Consider the following 14,296-nt stretch of genomic DNA (forward strand, 5'->3'; position numbering starts at 1 on the left):
TCCACGGGACCGCAGAGACGGACACAACCGACACAGCCGCGTCACGCTGGGGACGGCGTCAGGGCCTCCCCGCTGCGCTCTGAGCCACGCGGACCCGCCCTCCTCTCGCGAGGCCGCTCCTCCCGCCGCCTCCCCGCCGGCCCCCACCCCACCATGGGCTCGCTGCCCACCGGCCCCCGCCACGGGCACGCTCCCCGCCGGCCCCCGCAACGTGGCTCGCTCCCCGCCGGCCCTCACCACGGGCACGCTCCCCGCCGACCCCCGCAACGTGGCTCGCTGCCCACCGGCCCTCACCACGGGCACGCTCCCCGCCGGCCCCCGCCACGGGCACGCTGCTCCCACCGGCCCTCACCACGGGCACGCTCCCCGCCGCGCCCACCCACGTGCGCTGCCCCCCGCCCCCCCGACGGGCCCCCCCGCCGCCCCCCCCGGGCACACCCCCCCCCCTGCAACGTGGCTCGCTGCCCACGGCCCTCACCACGGGCACGCTCCCCGCCGGCCCCCGCCACGGGCACGCTCCCCGCCGGCCCCCGCCACGGGCACGCTCCCCGCCGGCCCCCGCCACGTGGCTCGCTGCCCACCGGCCCTCACCACAGGCACGCTCCCCGCCGGCCCCCGCCACGTGGCTCGCTGCCCACCGGCCCTCACCACAGGCACCCTCCCCGCCGACCCCCACGACGGGCACGCTGCCCGTCCCACCGTCTCAGCCGGGGCTCTGACCGCTGCCCTCTCTCCGCGGGGACCTGGGGACGCGGCCTCCGGCAGCTACCAGGCTGGCCGGCCCTGCCTTCCTCCCCGCATCGTAAGACACGCTCGTCCTGGCTCCCCTCGGGGAAGGCTCCTCTTCGTCCTCGAGGGCTCGTTCACACCTGGCTTTGCCTTGGCCGTCCTCCAAGGCGCACCCCTGTTGGACTCTCAGTACCACCAGGTTTTCAGCGTTCTGATCACCCTACGACATCTAAGTTATGCATTTGTCTACATGTGTATTGTCTGGAGTCCTGTGTGTGTGCAGTCACTCGTCTCCAATTCTTTGCGGACCCATAGCCTGTAGCCCGCCAGGCTCCTCTGTCCACGGGATTTTTCAGACAGGAATACTGGAGTGGGTTGCCATGCGCTCCTCCAGGGGATCTTCCTGACGCAGGGATCGAACCTTCCTCTCTTGTGTCTTCTGCACTGACAGGCAGATTCTTTACCACTGAGCCACCTGGGAGAACTGAGACCAGACTACAAGCTCTGTGAGGACAAGGACATCGCCTCCATTTTCTCCACAAAACCTAACACGGTACCTGTCACACAGACACGAGTACCTTGTGGAGTAATAAGGGTTAAGTAAGCTAGCACAGGTAAAGTGCCCTAGAAGAGTGCCTGGTCCAGAGTGAGATCTTAATGATCATTACCCTGTAGTAGGAGGAGGATGAGGAGTAGTAATAGTAGCAGCAGCAATAGGATAGCAAGTTCATTAAGGGAATTAAGCAGCTCGGTGACGCATACCTAATGTGCCTACAAATCTCTGAGCCTCAAAGCCTGTGGATTTTCTTTGACTTCTCCCTCTCCTTCTCTTCTTCCTTCATGCACCCATGTCCTGTCAGTATCACCTTGCCACTCTCTCTGAGTCACTCATCCTCTCCAGCTCTGTGCTCACTGTGGTCCTCCGGGTCTTCATGATTAGGTTAACTGAGTGGGCGCCGTAAGGGAGGATGTCCCTGTCCTTCCCCCGGGACTCGGGCCGTTTATCTCCTTGAAGCGCCCTTCCCATCACGTCGCTTGTCTGATTAAGGAAGCACTGTCGCTCCGCAGTGCTCATCGGAGCTCTCGGCACACAGGGCAAGGACTGCCGGAAGATAAGCCCCGCTGGGATAGCTGCAGCCTCACCCTGCTGTCCGTCAGGCTGGGTCTCCTTTCCATCCCGGACACAACACACCCTGAGAGTGCGTGCTGCTCTCGCCCGGGATGCTCCGTCCCCTCCTCTCCGTTCGGTCATGGTCACGTTTCTCAGGGTCCCAGCTTAAAAGCATTTTCCATCATGACTACATCTTCCATTCATTCAGAGTTCCAAAGTTTTCTAGCAACTTGTATTTGTAAAACATTTCTCCCAACTAGACACACATAGCTCCTGCTAAAACAAGTTTGGGAAAACACTTTTGTATTCAGTAATGGCTTTGTGTGTTTGTACAACTTCGAGCCCTCCCTCCTCCTCCCAAGGGTACACACCGAGACCTCACGCCTGGCCTGGCCTACATTTCCCTGACACTAGCACCTGGCAGAGAACTGCAGACGCGGAGATGCAGACAGTCGAGGGGAGCTGATGCTGTCCCGGGGCACCGCGGTGCTGAGCATCAGCCCCGCGCGCGTCAGGCAGGTCATTCAGGCATCACAGCAGTGCCATGAAGTGAGTATAAGGCACCTCTCCTGGATAATTTAAATAAGGGAAGGTTCAGAGAGGTTATGTTCCTTGCCCAAAGTTACACGGAAGGGTAATAGGAAATCTGACACTGAAGCCATGGGCTTTCTCTTTCTTTGGCCTGTATGTGGCCATGACGTTAGACCTCACCCTGAGACACACACAGAAGAGTCCGTGGTGTCAGTGAGGCCAGAGATGTAACCACGCCTGTTCCCTGAAGGCGGGAGCGCTCAGCCGGGCAGCACACCCCAGGGCTCATGATCAGTGAGGCCAGAGATGTAACCACACCTGTTCCCTGCAGGTGGGAGCACTCAGCTGAGCAGCACGCTCCAGGGCTCAGGATCAGTGCGACCCCGTGGGCCGGAGCCCTCCAGCCTCCCCTCGCCATGGGATTCTCCAGGCGAGAATACCGGAGTGGGTAGCCATGCCCTCCCTCCTCCAGGGGATCTTCCCGACCTGGGGATCAAACGCATGTCTCTTCCATCTAGCTGCATTGGCAGGCAGGTTCTTTACCACTAGCGCCCCTGGGAAGCCCGTGATTGGGGCTCACCCCGTCCTAATCCACCCACCGCGGACACAAGCCATCCCAGCGCCTCCACAGTCATCCTGACCAACCAGCTCTCAATGCAAGTCTGCGCCCTGGATTGGGTCTGTTACCTGCACAGGAAGAGTTGTGTACTCACTCACCCAGGCACTGCTCCCCCTCACTTTCTTCTGAAAGAGAACCCATCCCTCTCTCCCAGGGATCATTTCAGCTCGTCACCATGAGCTCTGGAAGATGTCTGTTTAGAGAGCCTGCCTGAGTATTTGCTTTTTTCAGAAAGGAGTATGGCAACAATTATCAGCTGTAATTGGTATGGCCTTATAAAATCCACACTGGGCTTCCCAGGGACAAGGCAGTGTCAAGTCAAACCGGGATTATGTTGACATATGCAAAGAAGTGGATGCAGGGAGCTTGTGCTTATGCACGAATCCGGGGTCCTGAGTCGTGCTGAGGTTAACAAGTGCACTCGCTGCCTTCCTGGAACCACACGAGGCACCGTGAAAGATGGCAAACAGGAGCGCCATCGCCCCCCGTGTTGAGCTTCATGTACTTCCCGTCACTCACTACTCCTCTGGCTCAAGATCTTATAGACGAAAGCAAGGTGAGGCTAAGCAGGGTATCCAGCTGTCTTATTCTGTCTAGGACAGCAAAGCTGTTTTTCCAGGATGGGGGTAACTGTGTGCTACCAACTCCATTGCCGAAGCTCCACACCTTCCTCCGAAGAGCTGGTGCTGTCAGTGTGAGCTGAATTAAACATGGATACATATAAAGCACATCTTTATTGCAGTACCAACTTGCTGAGTGACTGAGAGAAAAGCTGTTAATATCTCTTCTTTGCAATTTTTGCAACCAAATGTGCGTTCTATGACTGGAGAACCTCATGTTCAGTTCACATCACTGTGCTGGCTACTAGGCTAGTGTCTCAGCTCCGTATTCACGTTCCCATACTCTACGGGGCTGGGACTCTGCACATCACAGCTTTTCTGTTTCCAAGCAGCTCCCGGGTTTCTGAGAGTGGAATGTTCTAGGGGGAGAACCAAAGGCAGGAGAAGAGGGACTTGCTCCTTTTATCTGTGGGAGCTGATTCTGGTTTCTGGAAGTATTTGCATACCCCAGCCTCACACATCCACTGGAGGGCGCCCCCTTCTCAGAGGTCGGAGTCTCAGCTCGGCGGGGGCGGGGGGGGGAGGGGGGGGGGCGGCGGCGCCGCACTGGGGTGGTGGGGGCACTTCTAAATGCCTGGAGTCCAGCCTAAGGGGATAACACCCCCTTCTCAGAGGACTCCAGCCCAGCCTCCTCCAAACATCTAGATTCCAAGCACCCCCAACTCCTGTCCTCTGCTCGCCCAACCAGAGGGGCACAAGCTGTTTCCTCAAGTTACTGGTTACCATCACCAGTGACACCTCTAGAAAGGAACATTTTTCCTTTTCAATCCTTCATATTAAATTCTCTCCGCTAAAATGACTGGTATGGGTTTTGTTACCCGACTAGATCCTGAACTGATACAATTTCAGTTGACCCATGAACCACGTCGGGGTTAGAGGGTTAGGGGACCAACCCTCCACACGGTGGGAAAATCCAGGCGTAACTCTAGAGTTGGCCCTCTGTCCACATCCACGGTTCCTCTGTACTCACGGTTCTCTGAATCCGTGCTTCTGCTCCACAGACACATGCGTAGGTCTGTTTGCAGTATTTATAATTGAAAACAAAAAAACCCACATATATATGCACCCTCAAAGTTCACATCCACGTAGATCAAGGGTCAAATGTATATCCCCTAGAAATGAGTTATATGTAAGTAGATCCAGACACTTTTCATAGCTGGTACTCTTCCCTTTGGGCTTCCCGGGTGGCTCAGAGGTAAAGAATCCGCCTGCCATTGGAGACATGGGTTCAATCCCCGTGTCGGGAAAATCACCTGGAGAAGGAAATGACAGCCCATTCCAGTATTCTTGCCTGGAGAATCCTATGGACAGAGGAGCCTGGCGGGCTACAGTCCGTGGGGTCGAGAAGAGTTGGACAGGACAGAGCGACTGAACAACTCTTCCTGTTCCTGGGAGGTGCCCCTGCTTCCCTGTGATGTTCTCCCCTGCCGGGGTCCAGCCCCAGCAGGATCCAGGGGAACCCTCAGGATGAACGGCGTCGGTGAATGAGAGAGAGAGTGAGACAAAGCTCGGGGCTAAGTCTGAAGTTTATTTTTGCATGGCCCCTTTATACCTTAACAACATCTTTGGGGGAAGTGCATATTGCTTACACACAGGGCATCTCAAAACATTACAGCAACTTGACCTTCAACAGAAACTGGATGTCACCACATACTTTTTCATTCACAAGAGTCTTTCTTATCATTTGGCCTTCAGGCCTGCTAACATTTTATGGCTTGCACCTGGTGTGACTTAAGCAACTTCAGTAGCCAACCCTGTTTTTCTTATAATTAATCTATTTTCTTTTTAATAAGCGTCATCTCTATGGGAACTAGATAGGATTACATTTTTACAGAACAGAAATGCGAAGGACTGCAGAAACAGCAGATATGGCACAAAACAGGCTCTTAGTCTAAAAGTTAACCACCTGCAAGAAGTCGCCAGCTAATCTCTATCTAAAGTATTTTCTATTAGGCACATTTGTGGCTATTATATTTGTGGAGCTTTTCTCACCCCGTGAATGGGCCTATGCTTAATAGTTTTTGTTAGCGTACTGTGCTTAGGATGTTTAGAACAATCAAGAGCATTTTGTGCAATGAGATCACACATTTATCAAACAAGCCAGAATGCCAGCAAAATGTTTGAATTGAAGCATTTCCTTCATCCCTGGCCCCTTCATAGGGTACCAGCGTCCAGGAGATTTATTAATTAGGGTTTTAAGTTGGTCCTCATTCAGTGAAAGAGAAGCAGGAGAGCTCTAGGCAGGCAACACAAGAATCTGTAACAGGGCAAGCAAGAACAACAGCAGAAAAGGGGGGGAGGATACAGGGTGGAGTAGAGGCCGAGGCCAACCTGGAGGGTCCCTTATCCTAGACGGCCTTGCCTGTCAGGTTTTTTCCTCGTGACCTCGTCATGGATGGGGTCCCGGACGGCCTTGCCTGCCCGGTATTTTCTTCATGACCTCGTCACGGGCGGGACCCCCCCCCATAACGGCTCCCGGCACTCCCCGCTTTTCCTGTGCACAAATACACAGAGAAGCTACCTGAGAGATGCTTGCCAACTCCTCTAAGACAAAGACAACATGCTTTCACTAAAAGCTTAAACTCTAACGCTGCACCCTATACCTCCCGTTCATACAACCTTACTGAGCTTTTGCTGCACATAAAGACTCACACTCAGATGAAAACCACATGGTTCCTGACTTCAAGGAACTCACAATCTAGAAATTTCCTCAAATTCTTCTCTCAATATAGACAAAACCAAAGATCACAGATCCAGTTTCAGCCCAGACTCCATTGACATCAGCCAGCCGAGTGACTCCCGAGGAGCCAGGACCATCTCTTGAGCTGCAAAGATCTCTAGCCTCCTGTAACTTACCAAGCACTCTCCGTAGGCAGAGCACTTAAACTTGGCCAGTGATAATCACACGATGCTTCACCTTCTTAAGGTTCACAGGACAAAACTTTTTAGATGACAGCTAGAACACCTCCAAGCAACCCTGGGTATTTTCTCTAATGTCAGCTTCAATTCCTTCTTTCTCCCCTGGATAATCTGCCACGCCCTACTTCACTCTAAGTGAAAGTCCTATGCTATATGCCTTAAAATTACACATATTTATATTTACATATGCATATATATATGTATGTAAACATGCATAAATATATAAGGATTTTTTTTTGTCCTCCTCCTCCCAATTCCATCCCTCTGCCTGGGAACACAGTTCCAGATGGAATGGATTTTCATTTTTTTGTGGCCAGGTCCAAATAAAATAGCTTTCTATTCTACACAATAAGAGCTAGGCACCTTGCTTGTTTTAAATTAAATAAATAGAAGACTTAGAATGTGAAAAATAATAATAATACTGTATAAGGAGTAAGAAAATGTGAGGACTTTAGATTCTAAATAGAATTCTTTAAGTAGAAAAAAATCCACGGCTATTTTTTCGGCCAGTTTTGTTCTCTTATCGCCCTTCTCTGGATAAGACACAGCTGAATTCCTCTAGGCAGCAAAATCATTGCTTGTGTGATTTGGCCGTGAGTCAGTTTGAGATCAGCTCAAAGTCTTGATACACTTTCAGGTGTTTCCTTGGGGTCCGTACCATTTAACCCGCAGACTAACACTGAACCAGCAATGCTTCAGGCAGCTTTCCCAGCTTCACCATTGGGCTGTGCATAAGGAAAAGGCCAGCAGGCTGTTTTTGTCGTCTCTGCTGCACTCCCGGAGGTTCGAAGGGAGTACGGAAGAGCTGGGCATGTTAATACCCGTCTCTCTGCAAGCACATCATCATCATAATTGGCCCCATTTATAGCTTTCCTATTATGAGAAAGCTAGGTGCTTTACATACACTAATTTCTAATGATCCCAACAAACCTGCAAAGTAAGAATTAACACTGTTCTCTACATTTATAATAAGAGGAACTTGAGAGTTATAAACATTAAATAGTTTGTCAAGGGCATTCAATTTATAACTGAGACAGATAGTGTTCAGGCCAGTTATATTTGCCTCTCTGGCCTAAACTGGTCTATTTTATTAACCGAATCTCACTGACTTTATCACTGAACTGTGCAAGCCCAGCAACAAGAGTTAGTGGTGACTGACTAGGTGTAATTAATTTTTCGTTGCTCTCTTAGAGAAGGACTGTTATAAGATAGCACAAAACTCTAGGGTTCTTGCCACTTATATACACTGTCTATAATTAGAGCTGCAAGAGTTTATTTCTAGGCTTAAAATGAGCACAGTGCCCCTAGGCTCATTTTGAGAGTCGTCACAGAGTAATTTCGGAGAAAATATAGTTGGATGGGCAGATAAAAGCATGTGCCTACCACAGCCTTCTACATACAGATTTGAGTGAGTCAATTACAAGGCCAGAAATGGGTCCCATCAAAATGATAGATACCCTGACACAGAGGATAATAACCAGCTGTAAGACTCCATTTTGTTACCTGAGACAGAAGCAGGCAAAGTCCTGCTGAGGGCAGCTATGGAATTTAGAGAATTTCAAGGGCCCCCCAGAAGTCATCTAGTATTTCCAGTTCAGCGGCCACAGACGGTTTTTATTAGCTGCTTCAGCAGCTTCTCAGACAACGTGGAGTGTCCTAAAGTTTTTGAAATTCCAAAATAATTTATATCAACACTTTTAAATTTTTAAATGTTTACACTTATCCTTTAAAAAAGATTAAATGGAAAAGCTGGATTCCTCCTTATTAGACTTGCTCCTATTGTACATGGGGCAATACAGTAGGGGATACAATACAATACAATATGGGTCCCACACGTTCCAGAACTCCCATCTTCTGCACTTCTCAGGGAGAGGAACTAAAAACAGTACTAAGTTAAGGATACTGAATGTGACGTGGAGAAATTTTGCTTATTCATCAACTTATATTTGCTCTTTGATACAGTCATGTTCAAAGCCGATTAGTTCTTTGTAGACATTTAAAACATTTGAGTGGGAAGAAAAAGTCTTCCTGTTTGAAAGGAAATCATACACTTGTACCATCCTGAAAATCTGTTTGTTTTTGACACCTGTTGAGAGGCCGGTGCTTTTCCCCTCAGCTTCATTCAGACATGGACCGGGGAGATGGCTCCATCAAGTACATCCTCTCGGGAGAAGGCGCAGGCGTTGTGTTTACAATCGACGACACCACTGGAGACATCCACGCCATTCAGAGGCTTGACCGGGAGGAAAGGGCCCAGTACACTCTCAGGGCTCAGGCCCTGGACAGGCGCACGGGCAGGCCAATGGAGCCGGAGTCCGAGTTCATCATCAAAATCCAAGATATCAATGACAACGAGCCCAAGTTCCTGGACGGGCCTTATGTCGCCACCGTGCCGGAGATGTCACCAGTGGGTAAGGCGGGGCGCAACGATCCAGAGATGTCACCAGTGGGTAAGGCGGGGATGCACCATGCCAGAGATGTTGCCAGTGGGTAAGGCGGGGCGCACCGATCCGGAAATGTCACCAGTGGGTAAGGCGGGGATGCACCGATCCTCGCAGACAGTGGTCCCCCTCTAGAAGGCCCTCCCGCCTCAATGTGGAGGAGAGAAAGTGCAGAACAGTCCACACAACTGCACCGAGCTACTCAGACGTGAGATCAGCCACAGTACAGACAGCAGTGATACGAAGCCTAGTCCTGTTACTCTGCTCTGGGTCTTCCTTCATCTATTTTTATTCACGTATTTATCTGACTGCACCAGCTCTTAGTTGTGGCACATGGGATCTGGGATCTTCAATCTTTAGTGCACCACGTGAGATCTTTAAATGCAGCATGTGGGATCTAGTTCCCTAACCAGGGGCTGAACCTGGGTCCCCTGCATTGGAAGCATGGAGTCTTAGCCACTGAACTACCAGGGAAATCCCCAGTTCTGGTTCTTAAAAAGCAAAACAAAATATAGATGGAAGATAGGTAGGCAGATATTTGATTCATAAGGGAGAAGCATTTTGGTATTACCAAAAGAGGAATGAAGAGCCCAAAGCCTGTTTGTCCTCACAAGTTATTAAGAATTTAAGACACCAATAACTCCCATCCCCGCTAAAGAGGTACTTGTGTACTAAGCAGTTATAGAAGCCTGACCTAGAAACAGGCCCCCTCAAGGAAGCAGACATAACACCTGCAAATGCTTTAACACTGCCATTCAGGCTTGCCTCCAGTCTTGAGCAGCTCGGCCTGAACAGGTGTCCACCTCTCTCTCAGGGACTTCTGTGATCCAGGTGACAGCCACCGACGCTGATGACCCGACCTACGGCAACAGTGCCCGCGTGGTGTACAGCGTCCTGCAGGGCCAGCCGTATTTCTCCGTGGACTCCAAAACAGGTATGTGATGGGACAGTTGGGTCAGAGGTATTTGTTTTGTTCTCTCATAATTTGTAACTGCGACTTAGGACAGACCCAACTCTCCTTTTCAAGAACTCTCCAGACGGCGCACTCACTAGGAAGATGGTTATACGCGCGGGGTGAAGACAGCAAGCTAGCGCCGCGCGGTGGGTAAGGGCAGCGTGGTGCAGACAGTGCACTGGGCCTGCTCTCGAGGCCTGCAGAACTGCCTCCACAGAAGGGCCTCCTCACCAGCCTTCAAAACCCAAAAATAATAACAATAATCCTATGGTTGTATCCATTCCCCAGGAGTAAGGTCATTCATAACTTCAGGAAGATCTAAGAGGACTGGCATATTAACCCGGGCTCACTATAGAACCAGCATAATTGATTTTGAAACTAGAAAGCGCCTTAGGCAAGTCATCCAGTCCACCGCCACTCACTCAGTGGGTACGGGAATCGTGAATGGAGACCTCACACAGTGCCCCTGGCTGTAGATGTGTCCCCTGACATGCGGTCCAGCCTTCTTCCCGCCAGCCCGCCCCGTCCTAAGCAGAGAGCAAAGGCAGAATGAGTGGAGCACAGAGCATTGATGTGGGCCCCGAGAAGGGAGGCTCAGTGGGACGCTCCAGCAGGAGGACCACGCAGAGGACTGGGCGGGCGAGGGCCCCGCCCAGAAAAGGACAAGTCAACAGCCAACAAGTCAGTTTGCTTTGGATGTTCTGTTTTGTTTTCAGTTTTACTCAAGAACTTTGACAACAGAATGTATAGTTTGTCTATGAAGAATTCCCTTTAACCATTTTGAATTGGGCAGAGGAACTCAGATATGATTGTTACTAATATATTAATAATATATTACTCCACACTGCCATCTTGCACTTGTGCCAGACTTTCTCCCTTTTAAAATACATTCATAGATCTCACCATATTTGAGTGTCCCAGTAGTCTTGTAAACTTGTGAAATATATGGAAGCATTATTCATTTTACATGTGGGAAAATTAACATATGGACCTAAGAGTAATTAACAAAAAACCTGAGTAAAGAAACTTACAGCCACAGAGACAAAGTCAATGCCAAACACTCAAAGTCATCTCTTTACATGAAATAGAAAAAACACATTCTATTAGCAACCTGATATAATTTTTTCCAGAAGTCCTCAGGGGAACCAAGGATTCAGAAAATTATGTCATAAAAGTAGAAAGTAAGAGAGTATAAATTAGTAGGAGGAAAGAAAAAAACGTTCCAGTTAGGGATTTCTATAAAATAGCAATTTTAACCATTCTACAAATGGAGGGAGGGACCATGAGGGGGGTGCCCGCAGGGAGGAAACATACAGACAGGAAGAGGGTAATATGTCCTTTACATCATTAAGAGGAAACTTACATTATTTTGACAGCTCCCAGGGGGCAGCTATAGTGTTAAGGTCAAAAATACATGAGAAGACAGTTACCGCCATGCCCACGGGGCATTTATGAAAAGAAAACACTGCATGCTTCACTTTAGACTGCTGCTGTGACGCGACACAGACACGATAGGAGTAAAGCGAAGACAGGTCTGTGGTTCCAGCCTCTCCCCTTGGCGCGCAGAAGGTCTGCTGGGCCGGGGGTCACACCGTAAACGCGCAGTAAACAAGCCTTCAATCCTTGTCTAGAGAGTACAGAAGTCAGCTTCTCTAAGTGGAAGCGTGAAAAGGAGGATCACACATGCCCACACATCCTTGGCAGGATCGAAACAACACATTCCACAGGGTTCTGACTTAGAGCCCTCTCTCTAAACGGAAGCACATTATCACACCCTCACGTTACACACCGTCTGGGCAAGTTCATCTCGTATGGATGTTAACAATAAACATCTCAGAGCATCGTGTATGTCTTAACTCACAGAATGCACTGAAGCACAGAGGTAGGCAGAACCTAGTAAAACAGACTGAACACACAACAAAAAGAGGAGCAAATCTGAATTCCACCCCTGCTTCCAGGCACTGGGGAGGCAGGAGAAAGCAGACTGGGAATGAGTTGCCGGGAGAAGAGTCCCTCACACTAGGAGGGCTCTAGCGACTGGAGAGAGAGCTAAAGGAGAAGGATCTAAAAATCGCAGACTTGCGGACTTTGAGGCTTTGTTTCCCACTTGCAGCCCAGTTTTGTTTGGTGAGACAGAGCAGCCCTGGAGTCGCTGCAGACCATCAGGTCCCAGGTCTGTTAGAGGGCCACCGCTGCCACCTCCTGGTCTTTCTCGGGAGTGCGCTGCGGGAACCAGCCCGCCAAGCCCGACCCCACGGAGAGGGGTCTGTGTGGGCTCTGGGAGTTGGTGATGGACAGGGAGGCCTGGCGTGCTGTGGTCCACCGGGTCGTGAAGAGTCGGACACGACTGAGCGACTGAACTGAGCTGAACTGAGCCCTGCCGGCTGAAACAGTCTTTACTCGTTCACCCTTTGTTTAAGCACAGCTTTTCATTTTTTTAAAAAAAGCTGGGGATTCCCTGATGGCTCCGTGGTAAAGAATCTGCCTGCAATGCAGGAGGCGTGGGTTCGATCCCTGGGTCGGGAAGATCCCTTGGAGAGGGAAATGGCAACCCGCTCCAGTATCCTTGCCTGGGAAATCCCATGGACACAGGAAACTGGCGGGGTACAGACCATGGGGTCACAGAAAGTTGGACACGACTGAGCTGAAACGACATTCTGACCTCAAGTGTAATAAAACAGGTGCCTTGCATCTCTGACAAGGCACAGGGAGAAGCCTAGAACCCAGTCTTTAAAATGGAACCGGTGGTGCTGCTTCTACAAACAGAGATGGTTTCTGTCCTGCAGGGGTCATCAGGACCGCACTCATGAACATGGACCGAGAAGCCAAAGAGAACTACGAGGTGATCGTCCAAGCCAAGGACATGGGGGGGCAGCTCGGAGGACTAGCGGGGACCACGACTGTCAACATCACCCTCTCAGATGTCAACGATAACCCGCCCCGCTTCCCCCAGAGTGAGTACCCAACCGGCGAGAGTGTCGTGGCGGGGGCGAGAGAGAGGCCGGTCTGAGCCCCTCTGTGAGGTCAGTTACCCCCGGGCTCCTCTCTGACATTGTCATGCAGCTCTCACGTCACCATCTCCCCCTGATCCAGCTGCTCAGAGCACTGCACCAGTGTGTCTCTACTCGTCACCATCGCCTCCCTCCGGAGCCCTTTAGGCCCTTTTTTTCCTTGAGTGCCATGCCCTGACCGCTCCCCTCATACAATTAAATATTAAGCAAGAGGATTTTGTTGGGCAGGGATGAACTTTATAGAGCCACAAACCACTGTCATATCTAAGATTTTTTTCACCTCTCTCCAACAAGAATTGATTTTTTGAGGATGCATGCAGGGAGAGTCAGCCAGAGCTGGAGGTGGGCACAGTGACCCCTCGATTCACAGCAGGTACTGAGCGCTTGCTTAGTCAGGGCCCTGGGCACGAGGGGCACAAGATTCCTGAAGCGAAGTGCCTGCCCTTGTGAGGCTGAAATCCCACTTGGGAGTACGTATACTGGTATTCATCAAAATGTAAGTGGGATGCCACCTGGTCAGTGCAGAGTGACGCCTTCACAATAAACCAAGATGAGTAAAGACTTAACAAAAGGATGAGAGTTCAACCAGGTATTGAAGAATATAACAGAGTCAAACAGGGAAAAAAAGAAAACATTCCTGAAGGGGAAAGCTGTTCATTCAATTAAAAAAATTTTGTTTTGAGCAACATTCTAGTATGGGATATAAAGTCCTAGAAATAAAGCTGCAAATGTAATTTTATGTTCAAAGATCCCGAAAATGAATACCTGCTCTTTTATTGATTCAAATGTTCCATGTCTAATGGAAGTCACTGCAAAGTTTTTGAGCAAGTGAGAGACATAAAGAAGGGCTACTTTGATAGCCATGCAGAGCACTGCCTCGCAGGAATGGACACTAGAAGCAGGTAGGAGGCTTTTAGAATGGTCCAGATTTGAACTGATAAGAACGTAAGGAAACAGCGGAAGAAGTGGAATGGGACAAATAAGAAAACTTGGATTTCTACCTCTGATTTCTTGGCTAAGGGGAGGTGGAGTCAAAGACAACAATGATGTTCTAGGTCTGGACAACAGGGAAAAAGATTGTCCTAATGGGAGAAACAGAGGATACCTAGCGGAACTAGTGGCAGGCAAAGAGGAAGACAAATTCTGCCTTGAACATGAAGTGACAGCAGGACAATCAAGCTGAATTAAGGAAGGTGGAATATAGAGCTAGGACTGTGGGATGGAGACCGGGAATGAAGATGTGAATTTGAGAAGCAGATTCTAAAAGGGAGCAACTGGAGAAGTGAGTGCGGCAGACTCAGTTCTGGGTGAAAGACTCAACCAGGAAATCAGGATCAACAACAGCTAAACTAAAACAGGG

At 50.1% G+C, this 14,296-nt stretch overlaps 1 protein-coding gene across 2 annotated transcripts in view; it reads left to right on the forward strand.

Annotated features, from left to right (window-relative positions):
- CDH20 (cadherin 20) overlaps window positions 1–14,296 on the forward strand; it is a 204,588-nt gene that overhangs the window by 153,564 nt on the left and 36,728 nt on the right. For both annotated transcript variants that reach the window (XM_043444235.1, XM_043444236.1), the window contains 3 exons: window positions 8,646–8,940; window positions 9,785–9,904; window positions 12,712–12,879. In XM_043444235.1, the coding sequence (XP_043300170.1) occupies window positions 8,646–8,940; window positions 9,785–9,904; window positions 12,712–12,879 (583 nt within the window). The remainder of the gene's footprint in view (window positions 1–8,645; window positions 8,941–9,784; window positions 9,905–12,711; window positions 12,880–14,296) is intronic.

Source organism: Cervus canadensis, chromosome 23, assembly GCF_019320065.1.
Source record: "Cervus canadensis isolate Bull #8, Minnesota chromosome 23, ASM1932006v1, whole genome shotgun sequence".
Taxonomy (NCBI): Eukaryota; Metazoa; Chordata; class Mammalia; order Artiodactyla; family Cervidae; genus Cervus; species Cervus canadensis.